Source organism: Cinclus cinclus, chromosome 3 (assembly GCF_963662255.1).
Source record: "Cinclus cinclus chromosome 3, bCinCin1.1, whole genome shotgun sequence".
Lineage (NCBI taxonomy): Eukaryota > Metazoa > Chordata > Aves > Passeriformes > Cinclidae > Cinclus > Cinclus cinclus.
In genome coordinates, this window is record NC_085048.1 from 24,469,145 (window position 1) to 24,490,933 (window position 21,789).

The 21,789-nt window shown below is 37.6% G+C and overlaps 1 protein-coding gene across 5 annotated transcripts in view; it reads right to left on the reverse strand.

Annotated features, from left to right (window-relative positions):
• Positions 1 to 637: 637 nt before the first annotated feature.
• The window catches only part of DST (dystonin), a 286,945-nt gene continuing 265,793 nt past the window's right edge, over positions 638 to 21,789 (reverse strand). For 3 of the 5 annotated variants that reach the window (XM_062489748.1, XM_062489749.1, XM_062489752.1), the window contains 15 exons: positions 21,114 to 21,308; positions 19,827 to 19,955; positions 16,939 to 17,082; positions 15,925 to 16,113; positions 15,140 to 15,269; positions 14,169 to 14,332; positions 13,683 to 13,845; positions 12,049 to 12,203; positions 11,831 to 11,905; positions 10,961 to 10,978; positions 7,856 to 7,973; positions 5,407 to 5,606; positions 4,860 to 4,970; positions 2,067 to 2,190; positions 638 to 903 (listed from right to left, as the gene is read on the reverse strand). In XM_062489748.1, the coding sequence (XP_062345732.1) occupies positions 638 to 903; positions 2,067 to 2,190; positions 4,860 to 4,970; positions 5,407 to 5,606; positions 7,856 to 7,973; positions 10,961 to 10,978; positions 11,831 to 11,905; positions 12,049 to 12,203; positions 13,683 to 13,845; positions 14,169 to 14,332; positions 15,140 to 15,269; positions 15,925 to 16,113; positions 16,939 to 17,082; positions 19,827 to 19,955; positions 21,114 to 21,308 (2,181 nt within the window). Of the gene's footprint in view, positions 904 to 2,066; positions 2,191 to 4,859; positions 4,971 to 5,406; positions 5,607 to 6,356; positions 6,426 to 7,855; positions 7,974 to 10,960; positions 10,979 to 11,830; positions 11,906 to 12,048; positions 12,204 to 13,682; positions 13,846 to 14,168; positions 14,333 to 15,139; positions 15,270 to 15,924; positions 16,114 to 16,938; positions 17,083 to 19,826; positions 19,956 to 21,113; positions 21,309 to 21,789 lie in introns of all 5 variants that reach the window. The other 2 variants (XM_062489751.1, XM_062489750.1) reach the window with 2 other exon arrangements.

Here is a 21,789-nt window from a genome sequence, read left to right on the forward strand (position 1 = left end):
GTTCAGATATCCAGAATGTGTCTGGCCTCACTGAAAGCAATGGCACAGAAATGCTGCAAGGTATTGGAGTATTATATTACTGGCAAGTGCTTAATTAACTCTGTGAGTTCTCTGAGAGATGCTGTATAAATAAGGGTACTGTGAATGTGTGTTTGTATTCCTTAGTAGTTTTGATGTACATCGTTTAGTGTTTGTTTAGTTAGCTCAAAATGTGTAATTGTGTCTTTTGGCTTTCAGTATTCTCTTTTTCTTTTTTAAAGAAAAATCATGAGGTATCCTTTACTGTTAACTAATGACATAGTGACAGGCCTTTTCCATTGAGGTTGCAGAGACTTACTGTACATTCAGTACACTGTACATTCGGCAATTATCTTTAGTGTACTTTCTACATGTTACTGTGTACAACGGTTAGTTTACATTAGAACTCTTCCTCTTCTCATAGGATATGGCAAAACAAAAAAGAATCTGACAAAAATTATACACATAAAATAAGAAGACAAATACACAAATAAGGCCATCTGCAGAATTAAAAATCCACCTCTTGCGATATTTCACAGTAATTTCTACATAATATTTTACATCTTATGAACTTAAATATTTAATGCAAAAGGATAAGACCTTTATGGAGCCAATCATATTATCTCTTCAAGGACTTGTCCGATTTGCTGGCTAGTGGCCTTCTCTGGGGCGTTGGAATTTTAGAAGGCTTGGTGGATCCTGGCCGAGAACCTGCTCGGGGTGTCGGCCTGCTTGTAGCAGGAACAGTCTCTGACATATCTGAGCACACAGACTGGATTTCTGAAATGTCAAAGTCAGACGCGTCACTGCCTCGGCGGCTGCTTGACCTGCTGCCAGCCTTGCTTCCTGCTCGGCTACCAGGTCTGCTTGGAGTTCTTCTGGTCTCTAGAAAGAGAAGATAACCATCAGGATTAAAGGTAAGGATGGAAAAGCTGAGCAGGTCTTTCCTAGGTTTTTGGCAACCCCAAGAATTCCTCTTTGCACAAACTAAACTTTAGACCTCTGCCAGGCAAGCTAAATGATGCTGTCTCTCACACTAAAGAAAAGGAAATGCAAGATCAAATGCTGACACATAGTTAATCCATCACTAGCACATTTCATTAAAAACGCATTATCCTGGCAGCTTTTCTTGACTTCCTAGACATGCATTGCACCTTCACTCAACAGCCAGAGCCTTTCTTTCCCTTCTCATTTTCTCAGCTATTGGTTGGGAAAAAAAATAAATCTGTATCTGGTCTCTTCACGCATTCATGATTTCCAAGTATAGGCATCTTGGAGATGCAAATAAACATCCCAATACTTAAATGTGTTACCCCTCTTTAAAAAAAATGAATTAAAATCCATATAGATGAAAGCTGCAACTAAGCAAGGGTAAAGTACATATCTTGCCCAACAAAGGGCTGAGAAGAGGAGCTCTCAGCAAGCCTGCTAAGTAAAAGCCTGCCCAGACAATGTACCATGAAGAAAAAAAACACAACAGGGAGTCTTAAACAGAAAACAATTAATGTGGTTTTTAATAATTTTCCAATTACTTTTTAAGTGGTTTTGATCTTCATAAATCTGGTTCCCTGTGTTTATGAAGAACACTGTGTTGAAAAGCACAGCTTCGCTGCTTTCTATTTTTGTATACTGCTTTAAAAGTCTCTGTGGGATATTTCATTAATAAGGTAATCTACAGCTGCTCCCTGCAGTTCTTCCAAAAGAAATGGACAGGTCATGACTAAGTGACTCCTTTGCTTCACCACAATTAAGAATAACTTGAATACTGTAAAGAACTGGAGCCTTTGAGTAAATGCTTCTTCCCTAGTTCCTTGGGCAGATACGTTGGAGGTACCACTGTCAAGAAGATTGCAGCCCTCAATTTGCACATCCAGAGCTGAACATGTGAATGGAGGGCCTGATTATGTGCACCCCCAGCAATGGGCAGACAATATGATTTTTACTTCTTCCCACTCTTCTGACTCTTCCCTGAGCCCTAATGTGACCTCAAGTATTCAGGTGGAAAACAAAGCAAGTGGTAGATCAATCTCTGAAGTCAAGACACTCACCTGCAAACTGAGCTCTGACTCTGGTAGCTGCTGTTGACAGGATGCCACTGTCTTCTCCTGAGTGGAAACCCTTCCCTGATAGATACCCTGGCAGCCTGAGTTTACTTCCTTGAATTGGTGTTCCCTATGCAAACCAAAATACAACAAAAATATCTTTTAAAACTGAAGATAAGAACTAGCATTAGGGGCTACATGGCTTAGAATATGATTGTCATAAAATATTTACTGTGAATCTGAAATATTGGTTTGAGCCACTATGGACATTATTCATGTGAAGTTTAGAATGTTCCTTTAGCAGTTTGCATTTGAAGTAGTCCAAATGTAAACCAACAAGAACAAAAAAAATCATTTAACCAGTTCTGCGTAAGTTTAGCAACTTTGTGTCTATTTCAATGCATATGAAGAAAGAAAAAAGCTACCTTCTTATAATTAGTCAAGCAGGTAAGATTAGTTAATGGTACATATTGAGATTTTATGTCAGCATAGCTTGACTTTCCACCATTCTGGCTGAGATGATAATATGATAGGTGATGAAAATATTTTTAAAATTGAAACAATGCCAGCAAATTTAAGAAACCTTTTGTTAGGAGGAAAAAAACCCAAGCCAGAACAAGAAAAAACAAAGAAAAAAGGGCATAGAACTAATTTTAAAAGTTCCAGCTGTCAATACAGTGCCTTACAGTGTCTCTACTACACAGTCTTACCCTGCGTGCTTTCTAATTTCTGGAATGAGTCTTGATTTACAATCTGCCCTAAATAAGAAAATTTCTTTCAAAGCCATAAAAACTGAATCATCAGATCTCAAAATGAGTACCACTCACTAAATAAGAGGTGCATTCACAGTAATTAACACGAAAACACTACATAAATATTAAAAATAAGAACAAACAGTGCAGCGATGAATGCAGTTTGTGGAGTGGCCTGGATCCCAGAATTCTGCATTCTCTGCCTTTGATCCCCATACAATTGTAGGTAGAATTAGGTACTGAAAACCAAGATCCAGAGAAGTGTGTTGGAAGGTGCCTTGAGCTAAGAACAGAGCAGAGGTCTGGCAGGAGCTTGTCTGGCAGCTGCCAGTTCATACCACTTCTGGCACTTCTAAACAAAAGAGTGCTGAGATGCTACAGAGCAATCTGCTGGCTCTGACAGGGCAGGCCACAATATTTAACTCTCATTAAAGCCAAGTACAGTACCTGACATACAGCTAGCCATGCCCTGGGAATCTCTGCTATACAGAGACTGCTTGGGAGGGTAAGGAGAAAGGGAATACTATTACCTCCACTGAAACTGCTGCACACTGGGCAAGGCATTGGGATAGAATCACCAGTGCAAAAAATAAAACTAACCTGTTCTTCAGTTTTGCCCTAAGCCCAAATGCAGTTTACATATAAAACAAATAACCTCTCTCTTCGGGGGTAAATACTGCAGAATGCTTTAGCAATTCCCTGAACCTACCCCACCCTAACCATTCCATTTATAATCTTAAACCACACTGGTTTACATAAAAGAAACTCACTGAAACTACTGGCAGTTGGAAGACCAGATAAGAAATACAGTGCCCCCATATGAAATTAGGCCAGCTGCTTTCCTGTCATTGTAATTCAATGAAAACAACACCTTTCCATGTCTATGAACCCTTTAATGTACCATCAATTAATCTTTCACTGCAGTTACAAGCTAAGAGATTAAAGAAAACACAGGAATATATTAGAAACTGACAACTGACTGAACTCTGTGCTTTTAATCATTCTAAGCCACAGTCCTGTGTGCTTGCAGTGCTGCACCCACAGACACACCTGCAGTGTGCACAACAACACGCACAGAAGGAGGGAGGAAGAAATTCGTTGTGCATCTTTGAGCAAAGCCATGCTAAGGTTATGGAAGCTTCACACCAGAAGGTGTCACATGAACAGCAATAGGCATCAAAGTGCAGATTTGTGGAAAGCAGATATGACAGAGGGGGTGGTAGCACAAGCTTCTCCTCTCCAAGCAGTCCACCCAAGCCAGGGCAAGAGTAACTCCCACAAATGACACATCAGTGTGCAGCCTGATCCAGCTGCAATCTTTTCAGTGACTGTAATTACATTAGAGCAAACACTTTGGCTCCAAGCCCCTTCAAACTTTGGTCATACAGCCTAATTGCCAGCACAGTCCTAATTGCTAGACTAGCAATTTCCATGTAAGCCATGCTAGTTTCCTGTTAAGTCATCAAATAGCTATCCCATTAGAGCCATGATTGGTCACTACTCCCCTAAACAAAACTTTCAGTTGTAAAGATTTATGTACCACTGCCAGACTTCTGTGCAATCTTCTTCAGTGATTGGGTATTTCTTTATTTAGTGATTTTGCATCAGAGATCATAATTTATTAATCTCATGCCTGCAGTTCAGAAACATTGTAGTACTTCATGAATTCAAAGCAAATACTTTTACGAAAGAAACCTGCAAAGTATATTGAATGTTTTAATTTTTAAAGAACTTTTCCACATTTACTGAACCATTTCATTCCATACTTTTTATGATTTATTAACCACTTGAGATTTAACCATTAGCTCATTGAGGCCGTATTTTCCTAAAATTGAAAAACATGAAAAACAGAACATTACAAAAAAAAAAAACCAACAAATTTGGGGAGGAAAAGAGTAATAAATAATTTGACAGAGGCCTAAAATAAAGACAGTGCATTAATATACACAGAATGTTGAAGCTCAGAAGCACTGAAACTCTAGTGGCTGTTAGTGAAGTGACAGTTTTAGTGAAAGTCATTAGACTAGAATTTCTGTCCTTACTGTACCTCTGCAGATGACCCTTGGTAGTCTGAGGATTCTGGTGGCTTAGAAGGAGTTGATGTTTTGCTGTTTGTCAACCATGGTTTACCATAGTTGCGTGTTAAATGATGTGGTGTCTGTATGAAACAATGGTAAATCAAAATATGAAGGACAGTAGAGGAAAACAACGTCATGGAGAAGTATACCTGGGCTTTCAAAATCTCAGTAGCAATAAAATCTAAGCAGAAAGAGGTAATGACAAATGTTGTAAAATGAAGAGATGATAGAATTTATTTTTCAAGTGCAATGAAGATGTTTGTTGATCTTTCAGAGCAGTTCCCAAACTTCCGGTTAGTTCACGTGGCACCTTAAATGCAGAAATTCTCCTACTGCCATGTTGCAAACAAAGAGTAGAGAAAGCACACTGAAAACACTTCTCAGATCCACCCAAGACTACAAAATAAAAGGGAGACACTTTTTCTCCATCAGCTAGAGACTGGAGCAAGGAAAAACCCAAAAATTCAATCTATATCCCATTTGTTAACCAGTGCAGTTTTGTACATTTCTCCTTACCTTCGGTGTACTTGTAGTAACAGCTTGTGGGGCAGCTGCCTGGCCAGCTTGACTTGACAGAGAAGTAGATCTGTTGGGAGAAGCACCTCTTGAAGAGGGTCTTGATCTACGGCCCCTTGGTCGGAAAGCTGCCATGCTCTGACTGGCACCATCTGCCAAAATGAATTTTTCACGCAGCTCCACGTTTGTCCTCCCTTTAGCTGCAAAGAGAGGTGTTCAATGACTCAGATATGAAAGCTGTCACAAGGCTGTTTATTGCCCTTTTTGCCATGCCAACTCCAACACATTTTAACAATAAATAAAATGCATTATTGTGTAATGCATTTATTTTGGACACAGAAGAGTTATGTGCAGGATTCACTTATTCTAATACTTTATGCCAGCAGGCATGAACCACTGTCAAAGGAAGTCAGCGTGATAATGGAATGCTCAACGTGCTAAACCACTGTTAATCAATCAACTATTAATACATAGACACAACCTGATGGGCAGTTTTGCTAACTCTACAGCTATTCATAATAAATAATACTTGCTTGGATGTTCTAGAAGAAATACAAATTACAGGAAAGCAGCAAATATATTTATTCAAAACTATGAAGTTATGTAGTTTGGCAACATGCAATGATGAACATAAAACCCAAACTAGGATGAGGTAATTGGCGGCTAAGCACTCACACACACATACAAGCACACATATGAGAGAATGTTCTGCATGAATAAATGCAACACATGTTAGCATTTAATTGTGTTGGTGTGAATGACAATTGTTTTAGAAACACTCTTCAAGCGTGTCAAAAAAATTAGCTTGCAAGGCATCAGCCCATGTAGGAACATGTTAAGCTAAATATGATGGGTGAAGCATATATTTAAAAGTATATATATATTAAAAAAGCAGGAAGGAAATGAAGAGAGAGAAGAAGAGGAGGAGACAAAGAGAGGGGTTTGCCAACCTATAGTAGGCTGAGTGGTAATTGAAGAGTTTGATTCCGAACGTAACATTTTACTCCCGTGATGATGAACTAGAAAAAATGACACAGGACATGGGTCACATTAAAGAAAATCGTTAGCAGGAGAAGAAATCAAGTACAGCAGCTGCATATGCAAAAGACTTGGAGCATCAGGCCAAAAGACAGGACTTGAGCAAAAGCTGTCCCTAAGAGCTCTGAGGTGAATTCTCAAAGGTCTCCTAGGCAAAAAGGAAATAGAGTTTGGACAGACTCGGCTACAGTTGCAAGTATATTTGTGTAGCAGCGGTATTTATCTGCTGACATAAAGAAGTAACACAAGCTAAAGTGATTTTATATGGCTAGGTTCAGTACTTTTAAAGCTGTTTATGGCAACAGTTCTTTGCAATATGATTCATCTGAATACACGAGGAGCACTTGGTGGAAATGCAAATTTGCTGGTGAAGTGGTTTAGGAAAAGCATGAGCCTGCACCACTGACCTCATCCAGGCAAAGATTAGGTACCAACGCACAACGTCCAGTGATGTTGATTTTACAGAGTATTCTTACAGGTATTCTTTAGACCCACTGTGTTGACATCTGCTCATATACACCCAAGAAAATGGGTCCTTCTTCTGTTCCTTTCTACTTCTATTCTTCAAAAGTGCAGAGTAGTAGAAAATAAAATGTGCCTCAGAAGATCTGGCTTCACTGAAGGGTTAAATTGGTTAGTTCTGTTTTACCCCAAACATTTTTCACAGGCCTACTGATGGGCAGACAGTTACAATTCGTTTCTAGGCTGATGCTGAAAGATACAGTACTTTAATATTATCCAATTAATTTATTGGAATTCCTTATTACAGCCCTCAGTATTGTCTATAGTGTACTGAGAAAACAGCTCATCTGATGCAATGCCCTGGAGGGCTCAGTGATAAGAGCACTCCCTGCTCCCCCCGGAGCACAACATCTCCCGGACCAGAACATTTTCCACTTGCTTTCTGTAAGGCCTGGGGCTCTGCAGAGTGCTTCTGGGGAAGATACCAAGGAAAAGACAAGGTTAAAAAGGTAGAGACTGAAAGACTGGGAACAGTCACTGACCAGAGGTTTTTGTGGTAGTGGTGGTGTTATTCATCAATTCAATTGCCTTATTTTGACTTACTGTGTTGCTGAGAAGGTTTTACTGGACACTTCTGTGTGCTACTTCTGCCAAGTCATACAAGCCACTTACATGCCATAAAGTCTATCTGGGCTAAGTTCAGTTCTTACTTACACCACTATAACACTGAAGGAACTGTGCAGAAGACACCACAGTTTTTCCAGACATACGTCAGTGCAACTGAAGAGGATCTCAACCATGTGATTCAAAGTTCACAAAAACGTGACATTTAGTGAGATGATGTTTACAACAACTGGCATTTTGTACAACTCAATCTCCATCTTGAGACAATGAATGGTGACTGCATCCAGATAATATGCTGCAAGTCTTTAACAGTTCTGTTACATACCACGGCAAGGATCATTTTTCACTAAGAACTCATCAAGTGCCATCCAGCCACCTCCAACACGGACCATGACCGTACTTCTTAGGATACGAACAAGGCGCAGTTGTTGAGAGTCACCAAACTGCAATAAAAATCAAACGACAGTCTGAGGTTCTCAGGCATTCAGATGCAGTTCAGTACTGACAGATTCAAAAAATCAGACATTTAAAAAAGTTTATTTTTATATTTAATTATTAGTAAAACCTAAAAAAGAAAATCAATTTTTTAATGCAGATTATTAAAGCTGTTAAGATTTCAAATCAGATGGCACTGCATTAATCAAAAGATGGCAGGATGGCAAGAAAGAAACTCAGGTTTAATTTTATGCTTGATTATCAAATGTCTGAGGTTATAAAAGAAGCAAAATTAGTAGTACATTATTTAATTGGTTACGGCCTGCTTTTGTGCAAATTAATGAAGACCTATTTGCATTATTTCACTGGTAAAATCTTAAGCGAACACTCTTCTGAAACAGTCTTGATTTTTAATGTTGTCAGCTGAAAGGAAGGCAGCATCACTTCAAACAATCAGTATAATCTGGAAAGTCAATGTGTTATGAGTGTTGCACAGTTCTATCATTTGATCCATCTATGGGAATATTTTCAGGTACAACACTACAGTGCTGACACTGCTTACCTACAGCAAGGTGCATGTGGGTTAGGGAACATTAAAGAAGCAATGAATGATTAAAAACTATCATTATGTTTGTCATTCCTCTGTCTATACATGAAGGCTCTTCATGATTCAGGGATGCACAACAATCTGTTTCATGCTAAGCTCCTGCATGAGCCCATTCTTCCTTTGGGCTGATGGCCAGGCGTAATGAAGATTTTGCTCTTGAAACCTGTGTAACAAAACTTGTACGCAGTACCTTCACTCAAGTTCAGATCCAAGAAAGCATGACCAAAATGTGGACCTCACCATCTCAAGAAAACTAACCAGAAGAATTCAGTACTTTTGAGCCAGCACTACTAAAATATTTTTGATACCAGATAACCAGGCCAAGTGCAGTGCAACCTTGGTGCAACACAAGCATGCAGAGCACTCACACTAAAACCAATGGGAGTTGAATGCCCCTATCTGGGACAATCTCTGACCCCTGGAGAAGGCTGGCTATAATTCAGCTGTACCTACTTGCTCCAGTGAGGGGACTGAACAAACCACACAACAAACGTGATCCCTACTTGTTAGATGACTTTAGTTCTTTGGTACTACTCAAGCCAAGAAGAGAGAATAAGTTTAAAGGAATATTACTTTTAGGAACCAAACAAAAGCAGAGCTGGCTTCTTAATTCAATAATAAATTGTATTTGTTATAAGTAAGAACATTCACATGAGCATTATTTGTAAGAGTTTTTTAATGCTGCATTCAACACATGTCAAACAAAAAACCATTTTATATATGTAGATCAAAGCTTTTTTTTTTTTTTTAAAAAGGCACCCAAATTAATGCTGTTTATTTTTATTGGCTTGTTCCTACCAAAATCTTTTTGCAGTGATTCTGAAGATAGTGTCTTTCTTCTTTTCTTTATTTTTTTTCCCCATCGCAGACTAGTAAGTCTGTTAGACCCCACCAGGCAACTACACCAAGGGTCAAATACAGTGTGCTTTGGAAATTGCCCACCTAGCTGAGGTTGATTCAGAAAGTGGGGATGTCAAGTAGCACAGTAATAAAATAGTATGTATCTATCTATTACTGCATTTCTTCTTATGGTAACTCGGCTGATTTCCTTCCTAAAATAGCCTGGATACCAACTTTCTTTAAACAGAATTTAACATCATTTCAAATAACCAGAGGTAAAACTGTAAAGGAGTTTAAGCTACAAAGAGGCCTGTTCTTGACAATAGCCCATAGGTGCTGTTCTGCATCAGTAAGAGTTTCTTAATCTATGTTTCCCAGATCTGAGAGTACAGATGACAGATAAGAGGATTAACATAATTTCAAACAGCTCTTTCAAAAAGAGACTTGTTCTATATGTGGAAAATATTTTAAATTATTGCTTAGATATATTGCTTGAGGCACATAGCAAGATTATTCACTGCTCTATGCTTTCTTCTATAGTTCAACAGGCTCTGCTAGTAAACAAGAGTGCACCCTCATTTTCAACATCTTGAGATTTAAAATGGCTACTGCTGTTGACGCTAGCATTTCCAGAATGGATTACACCCCTTACTGCCTTTTTAAAAGGCTAAGATTAACAGTATCTGATATCTGGTTTGCATAAGGTGTTCCCATTCTTACTGGGCAGATATGATTTAGCACTTCAGGAAGCTGTGTACCAGTGTGTAGCACAGGCTTAAGTGCTGGGGAGTGTTTCCTCCTGACGAGGACTCACTGGTGACCCAGCTGACAAAAACGATTCTTGAACACAGCTCCAATACACCACAGACTTGCCACAGCTCCCTGAAAACACTTTGGGAGAGGGATTAGTCTAAATGGGAACAGCAATTTTGCCTGTTTCCAAAATATGTATTTAAAAATTCACTGTGTTAGTACATAAAATAATAACTATATCTAGGTTCTTAATCAGTCTGATTGATTGTGTAGAGACTGCTCCTTTTTTTTGCAAAGATGAAAGTATTTTTTGTGCAATTAGCAATAAATAAGTGATAGGACACTGTGATCTGTTTGCCATGATTAGCCTTTAATCAAATAGGCTAAAAAAGACATTACAGAATTTTGAAAGATTCAACTATAAAACTGATAGATAATCATAATCTCTACAATTTCAGTTTAAACACTCAAGATTTTTTTGCTATGGGAATTGCTGCTGACCATTATCTGGTTCCTTTGAAAGTAATCTCCTTCATGAGGAAAATGACCAAAGAAAGCAGGTGAGGGATTGTAGACAAGGGATCCTAAGACAAGGAATGCTCCATAGCATTTAAAGAAATACCACAGCTGACCAGCAATGAATTAGCTGAAAATTAAAGGATGGCAAGAAGACTGACCATTGCAAGCTTAAATCAGTATGCGTTAGGGATAGAAAACAAAACAAAAAACAGAAAAAAAAAAAAAAGAAAACCACAAAAAAAAAGAAACTTCATAACACATTCCACTGGTTTATACCTGATTTCCCAGGAAGAACTGATAAGAAATGAAAAATGCAAGAAAGACACGATTAGTTTACAGGAAATTCTCTACATGACCTAGAACACATGCAAACTAAGATATTAGACATTCTAAATAAAGTATCTACTTGAGAGATGAGCAGGTAGCTAGCCATCCAGAGACTGAATATTGGAAAATATTCAAGGCCTTCATTTCCTTCCCATTGCTGTTTCTGTGGTCTTTTAAAATCTACAAGCACTTATTAATCTCTCTTAGCCAAATATGGCGTATTTGACCTCAGATTGTTCTGGTTATTGAATCCAGGGGTAGCAGATCTTTCTCTACTGTGTGATGTTTATTTTTCTGTGATCTAAAATAATTCCACGGGTATCTAACACTTTGCTTATACTTCAGAAGTGTGCATGTTTCAATAAAATGACAAAAGAGTGCAAAAATGATTGACTACACTTCGGTAAAATATTTTTGAAATACAACACAATACCACAAGAAAATATGAGTCACTGTTTTTATGAAATTAATAGAAAATCAGCTACAGTTTAAACACTTAAGGTATCCAGGCAGAAAGACCAGCTTTTGAAGATATATTGTACATATCGATGCATGGGTACAGTGTCTGCAGTTACCTCTTAAAAATTCCTATGACTGAAAACAGCTTCAATAGTTTAAATGAAAATAAATACAAGCATGAGCAATTTTATTAGCAATACTTGTAGTCTATATGTTCTAACAAGAAAAGAAAATTAGACAATCTTAAACAAAAATGTATAATTGTCATACGAGATTCTTGTGAATTCATATAGCCTAATTCCTTGTGTAAACCATGTGAATGAAGAAAGCTGAAAGAACTGAGGTCCTTAAAAGACTTACCCTGTACTTGTTATCCCCAATCTGTTCCACTTGAAACCGTTTCGCACATTTACATTTCGCTACCTGCCTTGTAACCTGCATAAAACCACAACAGGATAATTACTTTAAATACCACATTTCTAAAGATTTGTGTACCTAGTAAACTTCAAATTAAATAGGAGTGAAAATAAAGGGACTCCAGTAGAACAGAATACAACCTAAGAAAGCAGAGAACATACCTCATCTTCAATTTTGTCAGCATCTGTGAGAGGCTTGTATGCATCCTTGTTTGGATGAAGAGCTGCTACAAATTCATAGTAGTCAATATATCCATCACCATCTCTATCAAAAATATCTGCAACAGCACTCATTTCAAGACGGCTTGTAGGGAACTCTGCAGGACAAAGACAACAACACAAATTTTTCTGCTTTTCATTCCCATTACTGTGAGACCCTTTATCATAAATGTTAGAAGGTGATCAGGCATTTGGTGACAGATAGTGCTTATCAAAAAAAAAAAAATTACAGTCAAACAAGTGAAGTTTTTTTTTTTATTTCTGAAAAAAACCCAACTTGAATCTCCAGTGTTACCCAGGTATTGGATTAAAATGAGCACCATAGTGTGGCTTGAAGACAGAGAAAAAGCAAGGGCACAGATTAAACTGAAAAATATATTGGGGGGTTGGGGGGGGATGTTGAAAGTGCATAAAATACCAGAAATTACCAAGATAAAAAGTTAGTGAGGAAAGATCAAGCAAGCATTTCCATGCTGGTTAAATCTGGAAAGCAAAGGCTTCTCAATGCAGATCCATGTATGGTGTTTCATTAAGTCCTTCTTGAGATCAAGTTCCCAGCAGCACAGTATTAACCCACACAGAGATTCTTAATGAAATGGTCAAAGAAAATGTCAAGGTGATGAACAGGGATTATATCACGAGTGTTTGGTGCTCATAATAAATTGATACCAACTGAGTTAAAAGGGTAAACTATTTAACCTCTTGGTGGTATTAGGATTTTTTCATGGATTTTTTATTAATTCAAGCAAAACAGCAATATTCCCCTATAGTGATATTTTACTGCATTTCCTAAAGCAGGGGAAAATATACAGAGTACAGCATTTTCCTACTGAGTAATACTAAAATGAAATGCTAGAAGCAGCCCAATTCTGAACGAATCATTACTGCTCAAAGCAAAAGTCTCCATGAGGTGAAGATAAAGGATTATTTAAGTATCGGGTCCTTATCTGTTAAGAGTCTGTTGCTAAAAGGAATATGATCACATATATGATGTGGAAGACTTACATTACCACCATACCCAAGGAATACTGACCTGCCAGGAAAGCTAGGAAAATTCCTTACTAGTTTGATTGCTTGGAATTTTAAGCCTTATTATATAGGTATATGCATATTGTCATGCCTCATGAAAACACTGGTTTCCTTCTATAATTGAAACTATTCCATGTAAGTTCTTTAGTTAAAATCATATGATCCTATGAACTGATTTTGAAAACCATCTACAGGTTACATAAGGTACTTTTTACTATTATGAGTAATCAATCAAAAAGTAATCGTTGAAGTAACGAGTGCACTATAGGAATGACAATCTGAGTTCAGTAAACCGGCAAACTACTAATTAGAAAATAATATAAATGTGACATTTGTAACCTGATTCACAATGTAAAATAACTAGAAAGAGTTTCTAGAATCCATGAATATTTTCAAGTAAAATAGTTATAAGGTAGTAATAATTTATAAAGTCAAAAAGGAAATCTGTGACCTTCCAACACAATAAATGCATTGGTCACACTACCTAGATATTAAGACTTCATGAATGTTTGTTCCAAGTTCAACATTAAGTTAATTTTAAAACTTACTTGAAGAAAGAATTCCATCAATAAATTCCTGTCTTGTAATCTTTCCATCCTGATCTTTATCAATCCTCCTAAAGAAATCCATCACGCGAGACTTCTTATGATTCATCCATCGCATGTATTTTTTCCTCCAAACATCAAAATCAAAGTTGGCAAATTCTCTCAGCTTAACAAAAAACAGAAAGAACTTTTTTCAGCTGAACTCCATCAATCTAGAACATCAATGCAATAGATACCATCTGCATTTTGTTGAATAATTGATTCTTTGAGGACCTATGCAAGCATTTTAAATATCCCAACTCTCCTCATTTAAAATGATGATGACAGCTTTTAAAGCACATTAAAGCATGTGTATCGCAGTGTTTTCAGCTAGCTGTGTCATACAACATAATACAACAAATATGGAAGTTGTTCCCAGTATTGGAATTTAATCCAGGGTAAAGAAAATTATGCAAAAAGTATGTATATTCTGTACAGTGCTTTTCTGACCTCTTCAAGTCTGTCCAAAGCATCATTAAGTTTTCTCCTTCTTTCCAAGGCCAGAAGCCAAACTTGCTGCCATTTGCTGACTAAAAGGTTTACCCGTGGATTCTTGGTTTCAATTTGTGCCTGGGCTGCTGACGGATAAATGCCTGGTGTTGGGGAACGCTTTCCTGTTAAAACATGATAAAATGCATGGGGCTCACCCAGTCCAAACAAAACAAACGCTCACATGAAATGCACTTGACCTTCCTAAAATTATTCCTTCCTGACCCAAATAAGGACATCATACCCCAAGATGATTCCATATAGTGGGATTTTTTTCCTTTTTTTTACTGTTTCTGAGGAACAACCCAATGGTGGTTGCAGCCCCTTTTATCTAGCCAGAAGCAGCTGGTGAGGGCTCCTCTAGTCAAGCTGCACAGTTTAAATTAAATCTTTGTAAATCTCTCAGAGTTGCCAAGTAAACAACCTCATTTTAGAAGCAGGTTCCATGTATGGGTAAGTATAAAATACAATGGGTAAGTATATCTAAAAATACAAAAAGCAATTTCCTCACTTGATGATTCACTTTCCATTCAACTTCACTGAATAAACTTCTAACTGGATTAATATAATTTTATAGACAGTAAGAGCAGAATTTTGTCTCTGTATCTCTCTGTGAAGTTGTCTGCACTTTCAGATAATGGAAGATTTGCAAAGACTCAGCATGTACTTGCTCTTGGAAGTTTAAGAGCACAGGAAAGGCTGCACACTTTAAAAATAGCTATTCATGAAGATGAGGACAAAATGTAAAAAATGTCTGCTCTGAGATATTTCCTCACAATTTATAAAATGAGAGATAATTAGGAAAGCGGGCAAGAGAATTTTACCCTCTTTCACCAGAAGTTAATCAAACCTATTAGATTATTAGCAATTTGCAAACTTTATAGATAGAGACATGGTATGTGTGACACACCCCAAAATACGCTGTTACTTACTTCCTGCTCTCCCTTTATCAAGGACAGGAATATGAGATTGTACTGGAGAGGGTTCAAGTGCTTTCCTTTTATAGGTCTTTGTAATTTTATCCACATCAGGCTGTTTTCTGGTCATTTCTTCCATGAATGTCTGCAATCAGATAGAGGGGATCTTAACTAGCAATACACAAAAGTAACCAGAGGAATGAAAAACATACACAATAGCAAAACACCAAAGTTAAAAAGAAATGCACAGAAAGACACTTACAATGCCAGCCTCACATTATAGACATAGATAAATGTTTTGTAGATAAGAAAAATCAGCAGTATAAGCTTTTAAGATCAGTATGGTCTGGCTGTTAAAAGAAGGCTAAATCTAAAAACCAATCTGTCAAATTCCTGTATTAACTCTAAATGGTGAAGTGATATAGAACAGAATTTTGCCTCCAAGATTCTGCTGTTCAGACTGCACTTCACAGAAGTGAGGCAGCTCTGGTGTGTAAGCTGGGGTAAGTCTAGGAGCATTCCCTACAACAGCAGCTCTCTCTGGCACTTAATAAACCTAGTTTTGATAGTTAATCAGTACAGCCACATTGCAGCACTAGATCTAAGGTGGCAGCACTATCATACATTTCATATGGGTTTTCTTTTATTCCTAGTATTATCCTTACTTCAATTCAATTCTTGAATTCAAAGTACTCAATTATTATAAGAAAAAATAGGCAAAGGAGATTGGCACATGATTGTGCAGCCTAGCTGAGATGTGAGCCCCATGTGAGTGACACATGCCACTTGATAATCCTTACCTGATGTTCAGCTATAAGTGCTTTAACTTCCTCAATCTCCTGCGGGATGACCTCTTTATCTTTTTCAGTTAGTGTAGTCTCTGCCCACTGCAACCAGGACAGCAAGGCTTCCAGCAGCTCCTGGTTAGCAATAAGCCCAGCCAGAGCTCCTGCCAGTCTCTGTTGATGCTGTTTAGCCCATGCTAAGACCTTGACAAAGGAACCAATACGTGAGTATGTGCACATCTGAAACTCTTCACAATGTATTTAAAACTGTTCTGCTAACTGTAAACCCAGAGCTACTTCTTAGCCCTACTGATGTTTGAATATCAAAGGTGTTACATGTAGTGGCTGCTCACTAACAGTAGCTAGGTAACTAGAATGCCTAGTCCAACACATTTCTTCCAAAGATATTCAGGATTAGGTGCTGCTAAACACAGTAACTAGCATATTCAGGCAACATATGAAGAATTTTAACTATACGTGTATGTTAGTGAATCACACAGGATTTGGTATCAGTTTTCTTCCTGGGTACTCCTGAAGCCACCTTTTGCTATCTCAAGTATTTTGTTTTTCTTTAAGCTTAATATAAAACAGAAAATACCACCTTAACAACCTACCTGTAGCCACTTAAATAATTTAGATATCTTCTAGATTAAAAATATGTTGGACTGAAATCCTCTCTAATGTAATCAGAAAATCTTTCACATTTGCCCTGTGTTTTCTCTCCTTTGTAACTTTTCAATTTCCCCCTAGAAACTATTGGTTTTCCTCACTTGGGAAGTGTCAGACAGTATTTCCTTTAATACATACAAACAAAGAAGCTTGACCATCTGCTTTAGCTCTTAAAGCCCTGTATGTCTTGTAAGAAAGCCTAGGGAAGCACCCTATTCACATCCATCACCACGGGTATTTTAAATGTTTAGTTCTCAACAGCTGGATCATTTCCTCACAGTGTAACTACCATGTTAGTTGTCAGCTATGTTCTAATTGAAGATGGACTGCTGCAATGAAGATGGTTCAACATATACTGACCTCTTCAAACCTGGCTCTGATGATTGTTATCCAGTGCTTAATGGTGGTGATGGAGTCTGGGTGGCAGATAGCCAGAATAGCTTCTCCCATATCTGTTGCTTTATTCAGTTCTGCCTTCTTCTCTTCCAGTTTCTTCATAAATTCCTAAAACAGAGGTAATATAATATAATAATATTATAAATAAAATATAATTTGAATTAGATGCTGAAAATTTGCAAGAGGAATCTGATTACATAATCTGGAAGGTCGTGAGCATGTTGACTGCTCAAGCAGATTCAACCTGAAAGAGGCAAATTTCACTTGTATGAGAAAAGCTCAAACTGTTTAAAAAGCCTATTCCACATAAAATACTAAACAAAGCTCTAATACCTTATCCCAACTTAAAAGCCGCCCCCCAAAAGCCCACCACATACTAAATCCTTTTAAGATGCGTGGCCTTAATATATTAAAAAAAAAAAAAAAAAAAAAAAGGAAAAGTCACAGCATTTAGAAGTGCTTTAAAGCAGCTCTATGATGGTTAGAATCACTATGGGCAACATTTCAATGACTTGGTTTGTCAGCTACAGTAACTCTTCATAATAAACTATCAAGCTCCTACCATCGGCTGGAAATGTCCAACTGTAATTGCATGCTCAGACAAGATGACAGAGCTCAGGAGCAGCTGTACTAAACTAACACAAATGTGACAACTCGGCAGCCGAAGGCGAGAGGCACAGCATGTGGGAAAAATCTCGTAAAAGCAAAAGGATGTTTACAGCTTTAGCATCCAAGCTCATAGTTATTGGTATTCCTATGATAGCAGGACCAGAAATGGATGTGGGGGAGAAACAACAGTAATAAAAAGCAACAGAAAGGAGGGCTTTTCCCATCCTTTCTATAGCTTTCATTTCTCTCTTTCTAATTTTTTTTTCTTTTCCCCTTTCCTTTTTATTTTTGGTTAATCATTACTACTACAATGGTTTTACTTTTCTGCCTAAATATTGTGCAACTCTGTGTGTCTCTGTGAGCATCCTTAACTGGAACTGCTAATATAGCTAAGTGCTTAGTGGAAATTTTTTATATACTTTAACATCTTTAATAAGGCTACAAAATGGAACCATGTCTCTGAAATTTTATCTCTTTCTCTCTCTGGCCATAAATCCATTTATTTTGAATTAAGGATGAAATTGAAGATGAGCAAAGTCAGATCCTAGACAATTCAAAATCACATTTCTACATGTAGTTGAATACAAATGCAGTAAAAGTATTTTACAAAAACCACTATAACAAAAGGATGATACACTTCATATTTATGTAATAATTTCAGTCATACATTTTTAGTCTAGCATGCAGCATTATAATATATACATGGTATTTAAAAATAATATATATTACTTCTTCCCTTATTTTCCTTTTGTCTTTCTGAAAGCTAATGTTCTAAGCTTAAAAGGAGAGATGACCTATTCGAGGAAGACTGAGTGGTCAAACTGTAGTGCTATAATCTTCCTAAGCTTGACAATTCCTCTATTTCAATTGTTTGTCCTTTAAGATGAAAATGTGGTTGGGAGAAGACCTTCTAAAGCCTACTAAAAGAAATAAGTACAGTACAGCCATCTAACACTGAGATTGGTTGTGTTGTGCTAGCTGTCATCCTTCCCAACTGGACAGGGTTTCCCAGAGACAAACTGCTTTGAGATTCCAAGTTATGCTCCAGCTTTTGCAGCACAAATTTTGAACTTAGTACAGAAATATTTTGCTCATCCATCTACATTGTGGAGGAAGACATTTAAAATTCTATTTTCTAATCATTTCAGTGGACCTAAGATTTCACCCAGTTCTCTTCTCTGTAGTCAGAAGATTAAAAAATCAAATAAATGGGAGCTGGTGAAGTACATGTGGAAGAAAAGCAGCTAAAAGACATTTCATTGAACAAAGACATTAGGTTGCTGCTGCCCACATTAGCCAACACACTGTGAGGTTGCTGCTTCAGCACACGCTGATGTATACACACATTTGATGCATACATACATTTGCCAGCTTATGACTAGCACTCAGTTTCCAGAACCCTAAATTAAAACTGAAAACTTTTTCAAAACATTGCATTTTAAGTACATTGAATATGCCTCAGTTAAGAACGATTTAAGAGTCCTATCTTGCATGTACTCCTCTGCATAATATTAGCAAACTCAAGTTAAATAGGATGCTTTTCCAATCTCCATTTCATAAATTTTGCTTTAACTTCTTTCAGAGCAATGATGAACATATCCAGGACTTACAGTTTGTTCTATAACACTGTGGGCACTACATCCCATACTATTTTTTGCAGGCTGAGCTGTATATGTTTGTAGCTTCCTATTTGGAGAGTGAAAATTTGACCTTTATGATCCTTACTTGCCAATTTCCCATTTCATTACTGCACAGTAATTTACTACCTGCAGTAGCTATGCCACTGCAATATGACACTAGCCAATGCATGTTAAGCATGACAGCACGCTGTTTCACCATGACAAAAGGTTCATGGATGGTAACCTCATTCTGCTGACATTTACAAATGACCGTGCAAGAAAAATTCATGTCAATGGTGCTAAAGGAGACAGACACAGTTATGCCACTGTAGCAGTCTGTGTGGTAATTACTGGCAGGGTATACCCCACTGAGGGGTTTTCATCTGTCTCTAAATGTTCACAGCAACTTTAAAAAGGCCCATTTTATCTTTAATAAAAGATGACTCAAACAACAGCCCAATACCAGTCTGGACATCGAACTCTTAACTACATTAAATTTTTAGCTTTTCTACAGAAAGAATTGCCCAAACACTGGGTATTGGATAGACTCAGTCTCCTTTCCTCTATTTTACCACCTATCAGAACAATTAGAACAAAGAGGATCCTCTTCATTTTCTTGCTTACCCTGTGCTGCTCTATCAGTGTTCGCAAGGCCTCTTCATCATCTGGAAGGATGCCGTGGAAACGAAGAGTCTGCTCTGCCTCTGCCAACCATTCCAAAAGAACATGGACAACTGAGTGGAATTCTTCTGCCTGTTAAGATACAAGAAGTCATGGTCACTCATGAGGTGACCTGACAGACACACTGCAGCTTACACAGGAAGACTGAGCCCACATTTGGAATAATTATTCATCCATCAGTACCAGCATATTATCTTTCCATTAAAATGTCAATGATACACAGCACTACATTTTCATAACTGCAAAACCAGCTCATGCTTTCCAAAAAATTATAGGAAGCCTAAAAGCTGTTCAGGCTTTCAGCCATCTGATTTATAGTATATTTGCAGCTCAGTTGAGAACGTCATGCCTTTTTACATTGACAAATTACTCAGGAGGTGCTTTCAGGGACCAGCTGGAGAGATGAGAACTATTGTCTGCACAGCCCAAAGCACCAGTTAAGCAAAATGAATCGACAGCCTGTTGGAGAGTGACTCTTTTGTGTTTAGAGAAAAGAAGAAAGGTTCACTTTTGGGTACAGCCATATTCAGACACAATTAAGTGTTTGAGGTAAGCTCAGGATTGTGTCTGCTGAGCAAAGGAGAGCAGAAATATTGTACATAGTGGATACATTGCTACTGCAGGAGGCCCATCCTAACATCAGTCCAAGCCAGTATAACTTCAGAGAGCTGTACATCCATATTATCTCAGGTTTGGAAACACTAGAGATACACCTATTTATTTGGATTGGTACCAGATAATGCAGACATACATAGACTGTCCTAGGTCACTCAGCACAACTGTTTTTCCTCTGAAGTACCTAACCATGCAATTGTGCCAACATAAAGAATTTTTCAATACACAAATTTACTTCTTTACAATAAGGCACAAAAAGCATAATAATTTCAACCTCCTGCTTCTTGTGAATGGGGCATAGTTCTTTATCATCCTTCATATTTGACTGTAACTTCAGTGATTTCCTTAGATGGTAAGGTCTTAGAAACATTTGCTTTGCATTTGTGGCAGAGACTAATAATAACAGGAATAATAAATGCTAAGAGGCACTATTTATGCACTGTGGTAAAAGGATAGAGAAGGTAAGCAATGCATTAGCAAGTAAATGAGTATTTTCAAATGAAATGAGTGAATGACATCAAGTGAAAATGAAATTAAATTTTTGGCAACTAAACTGCAAGATATTTTTTCACTGCTTCTCATACAGTACATGTAACAACATTATTATTCCTCTACCTGCCGAAGGGCCTGTTCCAGTCGTGTTTGCTTGGATACTGACAGGGCACAAACTGTCTCCCAGCGAGTGCTTAGCTCCTGCATTTGGACTTTCACCCAGGAAGAGTCATCACGACTGCCTTCTATCAGCTCCCTTGCAGAGCGCTTCAGAGCCTGGACACTGCTTGTTCTTTTTCCCAGCTCCTTCTGGAAAACCTAGACACCATCAAATATATTTGAAATGTTTAGGTCATTAAGACATGCTTATGTTAAAAAAACAAGGAAAAATTAATGGTTATGAAAAGAAATGAAAATGTAGATTTTTTTTCTGTCAAGAGTAACTCCATTTAAGTGATGTAAAACACCTAAATTCTATTTATTAGATTCTGTAGGAAGGTATTAATACTCTCTCCTAACATAATAAAACTGGAATATGGTAGGAAAAGGTCAGGCAGATCCCAAGAATCCATTCTGGTGCAATGCATGGGAAATCTAGTCTCCGTACGACTGCTGGCTTTCCACTCTTTATCAAAGCAATTGATCTGACATGGATTAAGACATAAGATTGCTGTAGCAACAGAAGATCAGATAAAATGCTAACAACCAAGGACAGGGTTTAAAATCATCCAAACAGAAATACATCCCCATTTGGGGGTCTAACTGTAAGGTTGTGAATCTTGCTGCTTGTTCATGTATT